Source organism: Colobus angolensis, unplaced genomic scaffold, assembly GCF_000951035.1.
Source record: "Colobus angolensis palliatus isolate OR3802 unplaced genomic scaffold, Cang.pa_1.0 Scaffold330, whole genome shotgun sequence".
NCBI lineage: Eukaryota > Metazoa > Chordata > Mammalia > Primates > Cercopithecidae > Colobus > Colobus angolensis.
Window position 1 is genome coordinate 3,672,072 of NW_012116600.1, and position 16,044 is coordinate 3,688,115.

The window sequence follows — 16,044 nt, forward strand, 5'->3', positions numbered from 1 at the left end:
AATACCAAAAAAAAAAAAAAAAAAAGACCTGCATGGTGGTGCCTGTCTGTAGTTCCAGCTACTCGGGAGGCTAAGGCAGAAGAATTGCTTGAACCCAGGAGGCAAAGGTTGTGCTGAACCTAAATCACGCCATCAGCCTGGGTGACAGAGTAAGACTCTATACACCCCTGGGGAAAAAAAAAAAAAGCTGGCAGCTTCAGGCAAGTTGTATAATTTAGCCTTCCAACTAACTACATGGAACCCTCATTCAAACAGTCTCAGACACCTCAACTCTTCCAAAGGGGCTAGCTTAGGGTAGCATCCACACATAGCATTCCTTAAGTGGGGACTGTATGAATCCCAGTTTAAGAGTCTGTGCAGGTAGGACTGGAGATGACTGAGCTCCTTTCAGTATTTCAAAGTGCCTAGTAAAAAGGAGTCTGGGAAGATTGGAGCTTGAAACTCAGTCCTGGACAAAGGCTGCACTGAAAGTGTGAACGGCTTAGGAGAAGACTGCTCCTCCTCCCCTGCCTGTACCTGGAGAGGCCTAGGAACACAGACACCTCTCACCCTGAACCCTGAGGAGAGGATCTGGTTTGCATCAGGTTTGCGGCCCACCATTATAATCAGCACTCTCACTGCATCCTTCTCCTCTTGTAGGTTCTCTAGTGCCAGAGAGCTCCCACAGCTTGACCCAGATGGGGGTCACCCATTAGTAGGTTAAAAAAAAATCACTATCCTCCAGTGGCAGGAAGGGAACAAAACCAAGTTGAGGAAATAGAAAATTTGGCTCTTACTGAGGCAGAATGAATGAAAAAAAGAGGACTGTGATGAAAACACAGTAAGAGTTCTTAAATTGATATAATTAGAACACACACACACACACACACACACAAATGCCTTTTGTGGAACTATTAACAGTTTCTAAATTAAAATTTTAATTGACTGATTGAAAATGTAAAAATAAAATTATAGAAGCAAAGTAAAAATATATGGGAACATATCCATATAATCTTAGGGGTAGGAGACCTTTTGAAGAAAGACTGGAAACCTGGAAACCATAAAAAATCTGATAGATTCAAGTACATAAAAGCTCAAAATCTCTACTTGGAAAAAAACATCCTAAACAAGGAACAAAAATAGTCATATTTCTAAGATATTCAGATCATTCAACATTCATTCATATCACATTCATATCACTAAGACAAGGTACTCCTACAAGCATACGAGAAAAGATAAATAGCTCAATAGGAAAAAAGTGAACAAAGGATGGAAAAAGTAATTTCCAGAAGAGGAAACACAAATAGCCAGTGTACTATTAGATAGGGAAATGCAATGCAAATTGAAACAAGAAGATACCTTTATTTGGCCTTCAAATTGACAAAAATTTAAGAGGGTGTTATCATTCTGGGTTGGCAAGCATGAGGAAAAACACCAACTTTTATACAAATGTTCGGTGGAATGATAAATTTTGATATCCTTTTTGCAAAATAATATAATTATTAAAATTAAAAAATATATAAGCCCCCTTACTCAATAATTTTATTTCTGGAAACTTATCTGACAGATTTTATGGTACCATAATATGGATATGCACATTGCTGCATTGTTTGTAATAGGAAAAAAAAAATCTGAATGTCAATCCACAGAAACCTGGTTGAATAAATAATAAGTTCTGGTATACATATTGCTATGAAATAATATACAACTATTACAAGATCAATCCATATTGATACATATTGACTTGTAAGAATATCTGCAATACAATTTTAAACACCAACAAAAAAAATTATAGAATGGTTGCTATTTGTTCTATAATTCCAGTTTCAAAAAATAGATACACATTCATTTCTAATTATTTATATTCTCAAAGAAACAATTATGAAAGAGACACACAAAATTACATTAGAAAGTAGGTTTAGAAATGGAAACAATTTTACTTCAGATACTTCTGTACGTTGGAATTGGTATAATTAGCATGCATTTTTAAATTAAAATAAGTGAAATATAAATTTTAAAATCTCCCAAATTATAAGTACAATAAAATAAATGGGGAATATGAAACATAACAAAGAAATACCAAAAGATGAATCATGCATCTACTAGTAATCAATTGTGACAGGTTATTAAATTTTATATATATATTTGGTTTTAGTTTTATTATTTTAATCCCTTTTGGGATCCCAGGTTATATTACATAGATCAGAAACTCTGAATAAAACTGGTCATTTAAGCTTATCAGTTCTGATTACAGTTATGTGTTAATGATTAACTAAAAGGAGGAAGTGAACTTTTACTCAATTAAGGCATCACAGCAGCTGTGGAGGGGTAAGAACTATTAAAACAACAAACAAACAAAATACACAAAAAAGATATCTTGGATGCAGAAACATTAGAAGCCATGGTTTGCAGAATTACACAAGGCTGTCACCTCCACTGAGCTCACAGTGGTCATGGGGTAAGAAGTCTAGCGGAATACGTCAAATGATAAGCAACTCACCATTGTAACAAGCCCAGTGCAGCGGCGTGTAGCCTTGGTTATCTTTGAAACAACAGTCCTCCTCAGAAAGAGCCATTTGGAGCAGCTCACTCAGCCACGTGGCGTGGCCACGAGCAGCTGCATAGTGCAAGGGCGTCCTCCCTCTGGAATCTTTACAGAGAATTGACACTTCTTGTTCCAGCAGCATTTGCACACATTCCTCGTGTCCTGTCATAATCTGATGCATTGCAATTAAAAACACAAAACAAACTCAGAAGACTAAGGAAGCAAAGCAGTTGGCTAAGTGAGGCTGGGCTTAGAGCAAGTGGACATATGCCTGGGTCTTTAAGGAAGGCAGACTCTGTGCTATTTCAAGGGCAGAAGTCAGGACAACCTCAGCAAAATTCATAACAGAAAAATCTGTGAACATCAGCATTTTCCAAACATCCCTTGCCTTTCCTGACAACCATGAAAGATATCATGATGTGGCCAGGTACAGTGGCTCATGCCTGTAATCCCAGCACTTTGGGAGGTCGAGGAGGGCAGATCACGAGGTCAGGAGATCGAGACCATCCTGGCTAACATGGTGAAACCCCGTTTCTACTAAAAAATCACAAAAAATTAGCCGGGCGTGGTGGCGGGTGCCTGTAGTCCCAGCTACTCGGGATGCTGAGGCAGGAGAACGGCGTGAATCTGGGAGGCGGAGCTTGCAGTGAGCCAAGATTGCACCACTGCACTCCAGCCTGGGCGACAGAGCAAGACTCCGTCTCACAAAAAAAAAAAGAAAAAGAAAAAGAAAAGAAAGATATCATGATGCAGTGGTAAACATCAGTTTTAGAATCAGGAAAGTCTAAGTGAAATCTTGGCACCCCTGTGACAGGTCAGTTCGCCTCTCCATCCCTCACTCTATTCACCTATATATAAGAATAGTAATAACAACTTCACAGGGTGTTGTGAGGACTGAGATAACAGATGCAAAGGCTCTCAGCTTGTTGTACAGCCTACAGGAAGCAACTGAGAAATAAAAACTATGATTGTGACAATGATCACACCGCGTTCCTCTTCTCTTCATTTATCAGTACCTGCTTGGTACCAGGCCAGAACAGCAATTGTATGATTTCTGCTTATATTCACTTAGTTTATTTGGCATGCTTTAAAAAACAGTTCAGCAGGCGCAAGTGGTCACGCCTGTAATCCCAGTACTTTGGGAGGTGGAGGCAGGAGGATCACTTGAGCCCAGCAGTTTGAGACCTGCCTGGGCAACATGGTGAAACCCCATCTCGACAGAAAATACAAAAGTTGGCTGGGCATGCTGGCATGCACCTGTGGTCCCAGTTACTGGGGGGAGGCTGAGGTGGGAGGATCGCTTGAGCCTGGGAGGTGGAGATTGCAGTGAGCTGATATCATGCCACTGCACTCCAGCCTGGGTGATAAGAGTGAGATAAAAAAAAACACATTTCAACAGATGTGTGCAAATAATTGTCCATAGGATACATATTTTGGCATTATTTGTAAGGACAAACAATTAGAAATAGCATAACTACTTAAAACCAGGTAATCATTGAAATAAACTATGACACTTGAACACAATGAGGCATTAAAAATCATGATGCAGAAAAAAGTGACATGTAAAAAGGTCCTTGATATACTAAGAGAAAAAAGCACATTCCAAATGACATCTTCAGTATTCTCTCTTTAAAATCTAAAACAAATCTATATATAGAAAGAAGATTGGAGATAATATACACCAAAAAGTGGTTATCTCCAGGAGGTATGATTACTGGTGATTGTGATTTTCTTCTCCGGGCTTTAAAAAAAATATTCTGCAAATTTTCTATGATATACATGTATTTTGTAGTCAGAAAGCAGAACCAATTTCACCAACAGTAGGTGTTCGTGCATCTATTATCACAATCTAACGTGAAATCTTAAGAGCAAAACCTTCCATTCTTTTGCCTTTGCCAAGGATTTTGTAATTTCTTTTGGACTGAATAAGGTTAATTGTTTATATTAGGAAACAGCCTTTTTGCTAAAAATTCATAGAAGGAAAAAAAAAGAAAACAAGCTCATTAAAAAATGGCTTGACTACAGCTGAGAAAGATGTACATACCCCTCTGTGTAAAGCTGTGCATCCTAGCATGTCAACAGTGTCTACGCTGGCTTCCTTTTCAAGTAACAACGAAACAGCATCAATATGTCCATATGCTACTGCAAGCATCAGTGGTGTTCTAGGCAGAGAGATAAAGTAGGCTTTTAAAAAGGAGATTAAAAAAAATATTCATCACTACCAGTAGGAGGACATTCTCTTTCTCTCTCTCATTCTTTTCCCCTCTCCCCTTGACAATTGCTTAATAATTTCGGAGCGTCCCCAGTTTGCTATACAATATGCAGAACAAGCTATCTGCCTCTGCTCTAATGGCCACATGGAATGTTGTTGGTGGAATGATCCCTAGCGATGAGACAGGGGAAGCTTCCTTTTCAAAATATTCATGTTAATCCCATCATTTTCAAACCTATGTAGCATTTACTAGATATCAAGGGCAGGGAGAATGTGTATGCAGAAGCCTGTCTTGCTTCCATCAGAGCAGCTCTACTTTGTGATATTCTATGTTGGACTTCTGCTAAAGATTTCATTAAACAAAGCTTCTTTCCCTAAAGAAAAGTCTGGCAAGTCTCAGGGAAAGAATGAAGTGTTGTGATGCAAGAGGGAGGTGAGATTCTGACTATGACACTAATTCACATGCCTGGGGCTGGTCACTGCTGACTTTTGCTCTGCATTTCCTATTTGTAAGAGAAGATTAGGTGGGGAATACGCCAACAGAAGGAAATTACTTTGAAAAAACAAAGTTGAGGAAGAAAAGACACCTGAAGGATTTCAATAATAGAGAGAACCTCATGAGGTCTGTCCTATTTATTAATTAGAAAATGGCAATGGTGTAGCAGCTTCAGAAGAGGGTAAAAATGGGCAGAAAGAGGGAACAAAGGAGAGAATATAAATAAGAGCTGGGAAACATGGCCACAGCCCTTAAAAAGGTGATCCTTTCATCAAGACATGTGCACACCCACCCCTTCAAGCTTTTCTTGGATATACACACTATAACTTAAAGCCACCTAATTAGCCCAGGGTCCTGGCCCAAATATATTCCCCCAACTTCTCAGTTCCACAGTCAGCCTTGTAATGATTTAACCAACCAGGTAGCTGCTGTGATTGAAATGTCAACCCAAGGCCACTGTGAGCGCACTTACTGTCCTTTGGCATCTTTCACATCAACCGCCTCCGGGTTGTCTGCAATTTCTAGCAACAGCCGTAAACACAGTGTGTGACCATTAATTACTGAAAAAGAAAACAGTGTACAGTCTTTTAACAGAACAACACTACACATATCTCTCCCAAATGACCTTTTTTTTTTTTTTTTTTTTGAGATGGAGTCTCGCTCTGTCGCCAGCCTAGAGTGCAGTGGGGCGATGTCATCTCACTGCAGTCTCCACCTCCCAGGTTCAAGCAATTCTCCTGCCTCAGCCTCCTGAATAGCTAGGATTACAGGCATGCACCACCAGGCCTGGTTAATTTTTGCATTTTTAGTAGAGACAGGGTCTCACCATCTTGGCCAGGCTGGTCTTGAAATCCTAGCCCCAGGTGATCCACCAGCCTTGGCCTCCCAAAGTGTTGGGATTATAGGCGTGAGCCACCAAGTGACCTTCTGAGACAGAATCTCGCTCTGTCGTCCAGGCTGGAGTGCAATGGTATGATCTTGGCTCACTGCAACCACCGCCTTCCGAGTTCAAGTGATTCTTCTGCTCAGTCTCCCGAGTAGCTGGGATTATAGGCACGCACCACCACACCTACTAATTTTTGTATTTTTAGTAGAGATGGGGTTTCACCATGTTGCCTAGGCTGGTCTTGAATTCCTGGGCTCAAGCAATCCGACTGCCTTGGCCTCCCAAAGTGCTGGGATTACAGGCATGAGCCACCATGCCTGGCCCCAAGTAACATTTATTTAGACTTCAAATCAGTGGTTTTCCATTGTTGCCGCTGGATCCCCCTCAGCTTCTAGCTCAAGGTAGTTTCGGGGCAGAGTGCCTCTCTGTTAATCTGTCTTCCCCCTTCTTCCTAGCAGGGTGCTTTGATCCCCACATTCCTTTTCTAGTTCCTGTGTTGAGGGTTTTTTCTTACACTTAGGGTCCTTTCTTATCTCCTGTCATGGGACTAATAATCTCTCCCCACTAGTCACCTCCCCTTTTTGTTCCTCTGAGCCACCAAATTCCATATAATCATCCTGTATCTACCCTGCCTCCAACGCTTTTAAAAAGAAGGAAGAAGGGAGAGACGGGAGTGGAAGGAGATGAGGGGAGCAGGAGCAGGATGGAGGAGGAGGGAGGGGAGGAAGGAAGGAGAGAAGTGGAGGGAAGAGGGGAGAGGGGCAGCAGGGAAGGGAGGAGGAAGGTGGGGCTGCCTCTTCTCCCAGGTCGTTTTACATTCTGAGGTAGATATTCAGAAGAGGTATTCCTGCAATAGCCCTGACGGATGGGTGGTGGCAGAAAACAAAACCTCACGCCAGCAGGTTGTGCAGGCTCCATCCGCTCACTGCTGAGTGAAGGTCCCTCAGCCCTGCGGTCCCCGAACCACAGCCGGCGCTTTCTCTGACTTCCCAGGCGTCCTGGTGCCTGGCCGGGGTGTGACTGGGCTCCCTGGGAGCCCTTTCCTAGGCCAGGTCAGGCCTCCCCCTGCCTCTCCTCACCCAGCGGACTGAGTGGGGGCCAATGTGGGCAGGAAATGCGGCCCCCACGCGGGGCCGGCCTGGACCGGCCGGGGCGGGAGCATGGGACGCACTCCTGTGCACACCAGTACCAGGCAGCTTTAGAAGGCTGTGGTCACACAGGGGCTGGGAAGCAAACCTGTGACGATCACCTCCAGCTAAGCTGCTTTCTGCCAGGCTGTTGAATGGAAACCAAAGCCTTATGATAGGCATCGCTTCCCACTCAGGGAATAAGATGAGAGCAACCGTGGTTAAAATTCCAAACGTGACCTTCTCTAACAATGACAGTACATTGGCATTTGCCACATTATGGATGTGGAGAGAGAAGGTAATAGACGCCACTATGTGAGGCTGATAAAGGCTCTCCTAAGAGCTGCATTTTACAGACCTTTTATTTGCTTGCCAGTCACGAGAGAATGCTAATTTAACAATGATACATTTTTTCAGGGACAATACATACATATTAGAATTAGCTTGCATTCATTAACAGCACCCAAATGAACTACAGGAATAATATGCGCATTTTGTAGACCATTGCATCCAGCTCATTCTCAGCAACATTACATTTGTGTATCTCGGGAGGAAATTCTGCGGATTGGAGTACAGGTAATATGTAGTTGCTGCTGCTATGTTTTTTGTTCTTACAATTACACTAAATCTGCTACCATTGGTGAAATAGGCAAGAAGTTTAATGTATGGCTAAAAGGAAATGACTGGCAAAGGACTGACAGCTAAATACTGCAGACAGCAAGTTCATGAAGATGGAAAAACAGCATATTTTGACTGGTTCCTCTTTCCGTAGCAACTTAATACTCTAAATAGTCATAATCACAATAGTGCAAGTGACATTTGATACTTGGCTAAACACAAGAAGAAAAAAATTATCTAACTTCATATCACCCAATATCCCAATATGTTAGACAGCAAAACAGTTTCTACAGTTGTGCTTTTCTTTTTTTTTGACACAGTCTCACCCTGTTGCCCAGGCTGGAGTGCAGTGGCGTGATCTCGACTCACTGCAACCTCTGCCTCCCGGGTTCAAGCGATTCTCCTGCCTCAGCCCCCCGAGTAGCTGGGACTACAGATGTGCACTACCACGCCCAGCTAATTTTTGTATTTTTAGTAGAGACGGCGTTTCACCTTTTTGGCCAAACTGATCTGGAATTCCTGCTGGGATTACAGGCATGAACTGCCACGCCCAGTCCCTCAGGTAAATTTAAGTTCCCCTGAAGTTTGTAGCCAAACTTAAATTCTCATTGGCTTCCTACACACTACATTTTTTCCCCCAAATTGCCTTCTAGCAAAAAGATGCTAACATCTTTAGCTTTGCTGCCAAGTTCAGCTTTTTCTCAGACCAGCTCAGCCTCTCCCTGGCTGTGAGTGACAACCATTTTTCACACGACTCAGAGACTACAGCTGTCACTCCAACTATCTGTGCCAAAACCTCTGATACTCATCCTGGCTCTTGCTCCTCATAGTGCTCTGAGGATTTGAAACTCAAAATATCGCCTCTCAAAAGAGTTGAAAAAGATTTTGGGTAAGCAGATCCTCAAAGCACACGCTAAAGCTTCTGCACAGTAGACATTTTGTGAACCGTCTGGTGACAGTGTCTTTTTAATGAATGAGAGGAGGAAAATTCAAGCTGAGTGAGTCTTCTTGACCACTAGGGGGCTTCATTGGACCACAACCCATATCACACTGGCAAATGAGTGTAAATGCTTGTTCTTCATTGTTTACCTGTTTATAAGGGCGATTTTCCACCATCAAAGTAGGCCCTTTGTTATTGAAAGGAATTATATAATAACGAAAATAGGATGCTTCTCTTAATAATAGGCAACTAGTCTTTAAAAAAGGAGGACAAAATTTGAATTTTATAATAATAACAAGAATGGCTGCAGAGCAAAAAGACTAAATGGGATGAGAAATAAGAATTTATAAATCAACCACACTAACTATTACTAACCCTATGGCTAAAGTTTTTTTTTCCAGCAACAATCATTTCCAGGTAAGTAGGCAACAATCAGGTTTTTATAACCTCTGTATTGTTTTTCTTCAGTGGCTTGGAAATTCAGGAAAGTAGATGGAAATGGTTCTACAAGGTCTATCATTCTGGGAAAATTTTCCCAAGTAACAAGAATCATAAAGTCTTTTTTGAAAAAGTATCTTCACTTATTTGCTTCCTCAATACACCCATTTCACCAAGTAAGACAGTTATTTCTCTTTACAAAATGTTATCCACTACCCTAATCAAAGGCTGATATCACTGAATTTCCTGAGCTCAGAGGTATCTATACCTTAGCTGAGCTAGACCTTCCATATTACCCTTATGTCTGTGTATATATCTAGAAGTGTCCTGACACAGTTTGTCATGGGCATGGGAGAAAATCTCAGAAAAGGCAAATGACTTCCTTTTTGATATATACATGTGCTTTTAAAGCATCTTGATTTTTATATTGATGTGGAAAAAAAGCTAAGTAACATCATTTAGGCTGGCAGAATGATGTACCGATTAGATTGCTGCCTTATGATTCCCTATATAAAATAGCCCTGAATACATTAATATGAATATGAAATAGCCATAAAACCTGCTATTGGTTTTGTGCTTTCAAATACTGTTTGATTTTGATGTGTTTTGTTCTATGTAACTTATTCTGAAGATTGCATTACACCTTTCCCTTTGTTCAGAATGTTTTGTGGTAGCTTTTAGCCAAAAGTTCTGAACTCTCCTTTGAGTTAAGAACGCCAGAGCACCTGGCCGGAGAACATCAATCGCCTCCAAGAGGATAGCAGGCCAAAAGCATTTTGGAAGTGTGGAAGTATGTCCGATGTGGAAAGAAAATTGATATTATTTTAAAAACTGGGATGAAAGAAGATGCTGCTTTCCTTCTATTAAAACTTATGAACAAGCCACAAAACTAGGGTAATCAGGTCCTTGACAAGACCTACCTGAGGCATGAAGTGGGGTTCTTTTGGTTACGTTGTCTTTCACAAAGATGGACGCGCCCTGATTGATAAGTGCTTCCACACATTCTGTGTGTCCTTTAAAGGCAGCCAGATCCAGAGCAGTGCGGCCTTTCTCATCCCTGATGTCCAGGTCCACCAGTGACTGCAGAAGGACTTCCAAGGCTTGATGGTGCCCATTGTAGGCCTGCAAAGAAGAAACCAATGGCTCCTATGCTTGCTCGCTCACCTCAGATCCCGCCACAATCCACAGGAGGGGCTGGGCTTCTTGGACATGGGTAGAGACCACTCCCAAGAGCACGTCAGAAAAACACTTGGAATAATTATTAAAACACAGGCAAGCTGGAGAGTTAGACTGAAACACTATAACGCACAAACCTCACAGTTCCATATGAGTTTCATGTTCTCTTTTGTCACATAATTTGCTCCAAAGGCACTGAATGTATTAATGTATTCTTATATTTATATCTATTGATCTAATTGTCTAATATAAACTAACAGCTGAATGAATTACCATATTCTTTTATCTGTTGGTTCAGTCCTAAACATATTGGCATAATCAGAATTTTTTTTTCCAAGAGTCTTTTCTGATAACAAACCTGGGGAAAAAAACTACCAAAAACATGTGGACTTTGAGATACAACAGAGGCATATAGATGTTCTGTTATGGGCCAACTCTTTACTAATTCCTAACTGTGTGACCTTAGGTGAGTTTCTTAATTTCACTTAGAGTTTGTTTCTTCCTCTATAAGATGAGAGTAATCAGAGCTGCCTCCTAGGGTTGCTGTGAAGATGAAATTGCATAGGCTTTGCATAATATCTTGCATGTAGCTAGTGCTTTTCTCCTTTATTTCTTCCCTTGATTATAATGAAAAACATTTCATTATAGAAACAATTATGGAAATATATTCCATGTAGCAGCACGAAGTTCAGACCTTTTATGAGGTCCTAAGCTATGTTAAGATTCAGAGGCTTGTCAGACACAGTGGCTCACGCCTATAATCCCAGCCCTTTGGAAGGCTGAGACAGGTGGATCACTTAAGGTCAGGTATTCGAGACCAGTTTGGCCAAAATAGTGAAACCTCGTCCCTACTAAAAATACAAAAATTAGCCAGGTGTGATGGCGGGTGCCTGTAATCCCAGCTACTCAGGAGGCTGAGGCAGGAGAATTGCTTGAACCTGAGGCAGAGGTTGCAGTGAGCTGATATCATGCCACTGCACTCCAGCCTGGGTGACAGAGTGAGACTCTGTCTCCAAAAAAAAACAACAAAAAAAGAGACTTTATACCACCAAAATACAAAACTAAAAGTCTGAAAGATAATTTTTATTGTGTCTATAAGTTTAAAAATGTATTAGCACCTCCCCACCCCCACCTCTCCACACACAAAGGACACTGAAAATAAGAGAAGGGAGCTAAGGTTATATGGGGTGAAAACGGGGATGGGCGGCATGGTCAAGAGCAGCTGAGAAAACTGTTCATTGGTGGCCTGACTCTGAAACTACAGGTGATAGTTTAAGAGAACATTTTGAGAAAAGGAGCACATTCACAGGTTGTGTGGTAATAAAAGACCCCAAACAAAATGTTCCTGGGGCTTTGGTTTTGTGACCTACTCTTGTGTGGAAGAGGTGAATGCTTGACCCCATAGGGTTGCTGAGCATGTAGAGGTACCAGAGAGCTATTTCTAGGGAGGATTCTGCAAAGTCTGCTGCCCAGCTAACAGCGAAGAAAATTTTTGTTGGTAGTATTAAAGAAGATATACAGGAATAGAATTTGAGAGGCCACTTTAAAAGGTATGGCAAGACTGAAACCACAGAAGTTATGGAAGACTGGCAGATTGGAAAAAACGAGAGGATTTGCTTTTGTAACTTTTGATGATCATGCTACAGTTGATAAAACTGTCATTCAGAAATACCACAATATTAATGGGCATAACTGGGAAGTGAAAGAGGCCCATTCTATACAAGAGATGCGGTCTGCTGGATTGCAGAGAGGTTGTGGAGGTGGATCTGGCAATTTTATGGGTGGTGGAGGAAACTTTGGAGGTGGAGGAAGTAATTTTGGCTGTGGTAGAAACTCTGGTGGAAGAAGACGCTATAGTGGTGAAGGTGGTGGCAGCAGAGACAGTTATGGAGGAGGTGCTGGTGGGTGTAATGGATTTGGAGGTGATGGTGGTCCTGGTTCTAGTGGTAGAGGGGTCTATGGTGGTGGTGGACCAGGATATAGAAACCAAGGGGCTAGATATGGTGGTGGGGGTATGATGGCTACAATGAAGGAGGAAACTTTGGCGGTGGTACCTGCGGTGGTGGTGGGAACAATAATGATTCTGGAAATCATAGTGGGAGACAGCAATCAAATTTTGGATCCATGAAAGGGGGTAGTTTTGGTGGAAGAAGCTCAGGCAGTCCCTATGGTGGTGGTTACGGATCTGGTGGAGGAAGTAGTGGATATGGTAGCCGAAGTTTCTAAAAACAGCAGAAAAGGGCTACTGTTCTTAGCAGGAGAGAGAGCGAGGAGTTGTCAGGAGAGCTGCAGGTTACTTTGAGACAATCTTCCCAAATGTATTAGAGGAATGGTAAAAATCTGCCACAGAAGGAATGATCATCCATAGTCAGAAAAGTTACTGCAGCTTAAGCAGGAAACCCTTCTTGTGCAGGACTATCAAAGCCACAGTTTGCAAAAAGTCCAGCTATTAATTAATGCAATGTAATGCCATTTAGATGTACATTCCTGAGGTCTTTTATTTGCTGTAGCTTTATCTTTTTCTTTTTCTTTTCAAATTACACCAGGTATATTGTCCTATAAATTGGGGTAGTGGTATGAGGATTAAAAAATTAAGGCATTTTAAACTTTCAATATTTGTGTAGTTCCGTTTTTCTACATTTTAGTACAGAAACTTTAACAAAATGCAGTTTCGAAGGTGTTTCCTTGTGAGTTAACAAGTAAAGAAGATCACTGTTAATTACTATTCTGTATGAATTGTGTTAAAGTTAACTGTAAGGAAACAACTGCTGACTTACAGTTTAAAGGGAATCTATTCTCCCCATTTCCAAACCATGACCTGAATGGGCACTGACAAGTGGAGAGAACAGATATTAGTACATTTGCAATGTGTGTTTTAGATAAATAGGACTGGGTATTTAAATTAGCACATTTGTGAATTTAATAGCATTAAGATTACCTTCAAATGAAAAACAAAAACTCAGAATTCAAAAAAAAAGAAGAAAAGCCTGATTCCAGTGTCTTCAGCAACCAAGTCTCCTCTTATGTAACCTGCACTTTTCATTTTTCTACTGCAGCTATTACTCAAGACACAATTTGTTTGAAAACAGGCTCAGCACAGACAAAAGACTAATTTCTTTAATATATAAAGAACTCTTGGAAACCACTTTAAAAACTAGGAAAATATGCAAAAGGCATGAAAAGGCAGCTCACATAAAAAGAAATATAAAAGGTCAATAAATATGTGAATATGTAAAGAAATAAGTAAATTTTTAAAGTACGATTTTTCAACTACCAGACTGGCAATGATTAAAGTTTGGTCATGCCCAGCATTAGGTAAGACACTGATAAAAGCAATCATACACTCTGTTGGTGAGAGTGTAGATTGGTGTGACATTTGTGGAGGGTGGTTTAACACAATCTATCAAACTTTTTAAAAAGAGAAACGAAGTTGCAAACAACACGTAAAGCATGACCTCATTTATATACAAAGCAAATATATCATATATATATAGACTTCTATATTCATAGAAGATTTGTACAAAGATACAAAAGAAGCTATCAATGGTAGTTATCTCTACAACCAGGAAGCAGAGTAATAAACACATGGACTTATTTTACCTTATCTTTTAAAATACGGTTTGAATGTTTCTTCCTGAGTGTGTGTTAACAATGACAATAACAAAACTGGATTGAAAAGGAGACATAAGAATTAAGAGTACAGATAAATTAAACATTTTTTTCTCATTACATTATTTTTGTGAATGATTTTGATTATGTTACATATTAAACCTATATATCATTTATAACAGGTAGTATAACAACTCATTCTGATGAATCCCAAAAGTATATCCCAGTCCCACTTCTCCCTTGACTTCTCAACTGCCTACTGATGTTCCCACTTGAATGTGTAATAGGTATCTCAAACCAAAATCTCCCTCCCAAAACTTGCTCCATCTGCAGCCTTTACCATCTCAGTAAATGGCAACTTTATTCTTCTAGTTGTTCAGGCCCCAAACCTTACAGTTGTCTTTGTCTTCCCTACTGTTAAACCCAGAGCTTTTGCCTTAAACAAGGACGGGCTCTGGGATAATAGGGCCAATGGGTGTTGAAAAATAGCCCTTCCCTCCTTGCTGCCCTAGTACAGGGAAATGTCTGCTGAAAGCAAGGGACACATTTGCTAACTCACACAGAGGTGTCATTAGGTTCTCAGGTATCTGGAAGGAATCTGGTCTAATTCTCACAAAGTGCTGTGTCAATGCCAATTTCAGGGCTCATCATTTCTATTCTATCTTTAAAATACATCCAGAATCTGTCTACTTCTCACTGCATCACCAACCTGTTTTGCCAGGATTACAGCAAAACCTTCCCTTCCTATCCTTGTCCCACTGCAATCTGTTATTAATGCAACCATTGGGTGAAATCTTTTAAATTCAAGTTGGGTCACATCCCTCCTTGCTTAAAACTAGCCTATGACGTCTTCCCTCACTGATGCCAACATCCAAAACTTTCCATGACCGATCAGGCCCCCAGAATCTGGCCTCCCACTACCCTCAGCTTCAGCATGTCCCCTCACTCACTCTGTTCCAGCTGCACCAGCTTCCCTCGCTAGTTAAATAGCTGCATGTCCTGCTCTGGGCCACTGCATCTGTACTTTCTGCTCTCTCTGTCTGGAAAGCTCTCCCAGTAATTCTGCTCAAATATCACCTTATCAGGGGGGCTTCCCAGAGCAGCCCATGTAAAATATAAAATAGGCTCTGCCCTCCATCTCACACATACCCCCAGATACTCTCCACCCCACTAATCCTGCTTTCTTCTGCTTCATAGCACAAAACAGATATCAATGGATATCTGTTACATATCTATTGATTTGCTTATTGTCTGTGATTGAAGGGACTTAATGTGGGTTGTTCCTGCTGTATTTTAGAATCATGCCTGGCACACAACACTTATTTGATGAATGAATGAATGAATGAATGAATGAATGAATGAATATAATGACTACTATATTTATTACTATTTGTGGTAGAAACATATTTTTTAAATAGCATTTTTTTTTTAGGGTTTTTTATGTGCTGGGCACTATTTCAAACATTTTAACATAAATCCCAAATATCTTTTCTTATAGATGAAAAAACAAAAACAAGAAATGTTAATTATCTTGCCCAAGATCACTTAGTTAGTAAGTGATAAAATCAGGATTCTGAACCCAGAATCTGTCACTACTAAAACTCATGCTTTTAGGCGCCATCTTACAATTTTCCCCAGTAATTCCATTTAGTTGACTTCCAAATAAAATAGTCTTGTCTCTATGTGGAATAGAGACAAAATAATGATGACAGAATTGAATAACAAATACTGAATCAGAAACCTAAACCCTTTCTATAGAAGGCTCAACACAGAAATGCAGTGGCTTGAGCAGAGCTACGAAGCGAGAAGGTACACTTCCGGGACTAACCTTTAGACTCGTGCTCTTCTACTACACACCCTGCCTAGCTTGAGACAGGAGAATACATTTCTAAAATAAATTGCTAATACATATGTCTAACTTTCTTATCTGTACTTGTTATGCAAACCATAGCTGCACAGGATAGTAAGCCTCTATTCTAACCCAAACTCTGAAGCAATAACTAACTTTTATGGAGCAC

General features: G+C 40.7%; 1 protein-coding gene across 1 annotated transcript in view; it reads right to left on the reverse strand.

Annotated features, from left to right (window-relative positions):
• Positions 1-16,044, reverse strand: part of ANKRD44 (ankyrin repeat domain 44) — a 40,796-nt gene that overhangs the window by 17,204 nt on the left and 7,548 nt on the right. The window contains exons 3-6 of the mRNA XM_011952071.1: positions 10,162-10,363; positions 5,705-5,792; positions 4,569-4,686; positions 2,480-2,696 (exon numbers count right to left, since the gene is read on the reverse strand). Coding sequence (XP_011807461.1) covers positions 2,480-2,696; positions 4,569-4,686; positions 5,705-5,792; positions 10,162-10,363 — 625 coding nt within the window. The remainder of the gene's footprint in view (positions 1-2,479; positions 2,697-4,568; positions 4,687-5,704; positions 5,793-10,161; positions 10,364-16,044) is intronic.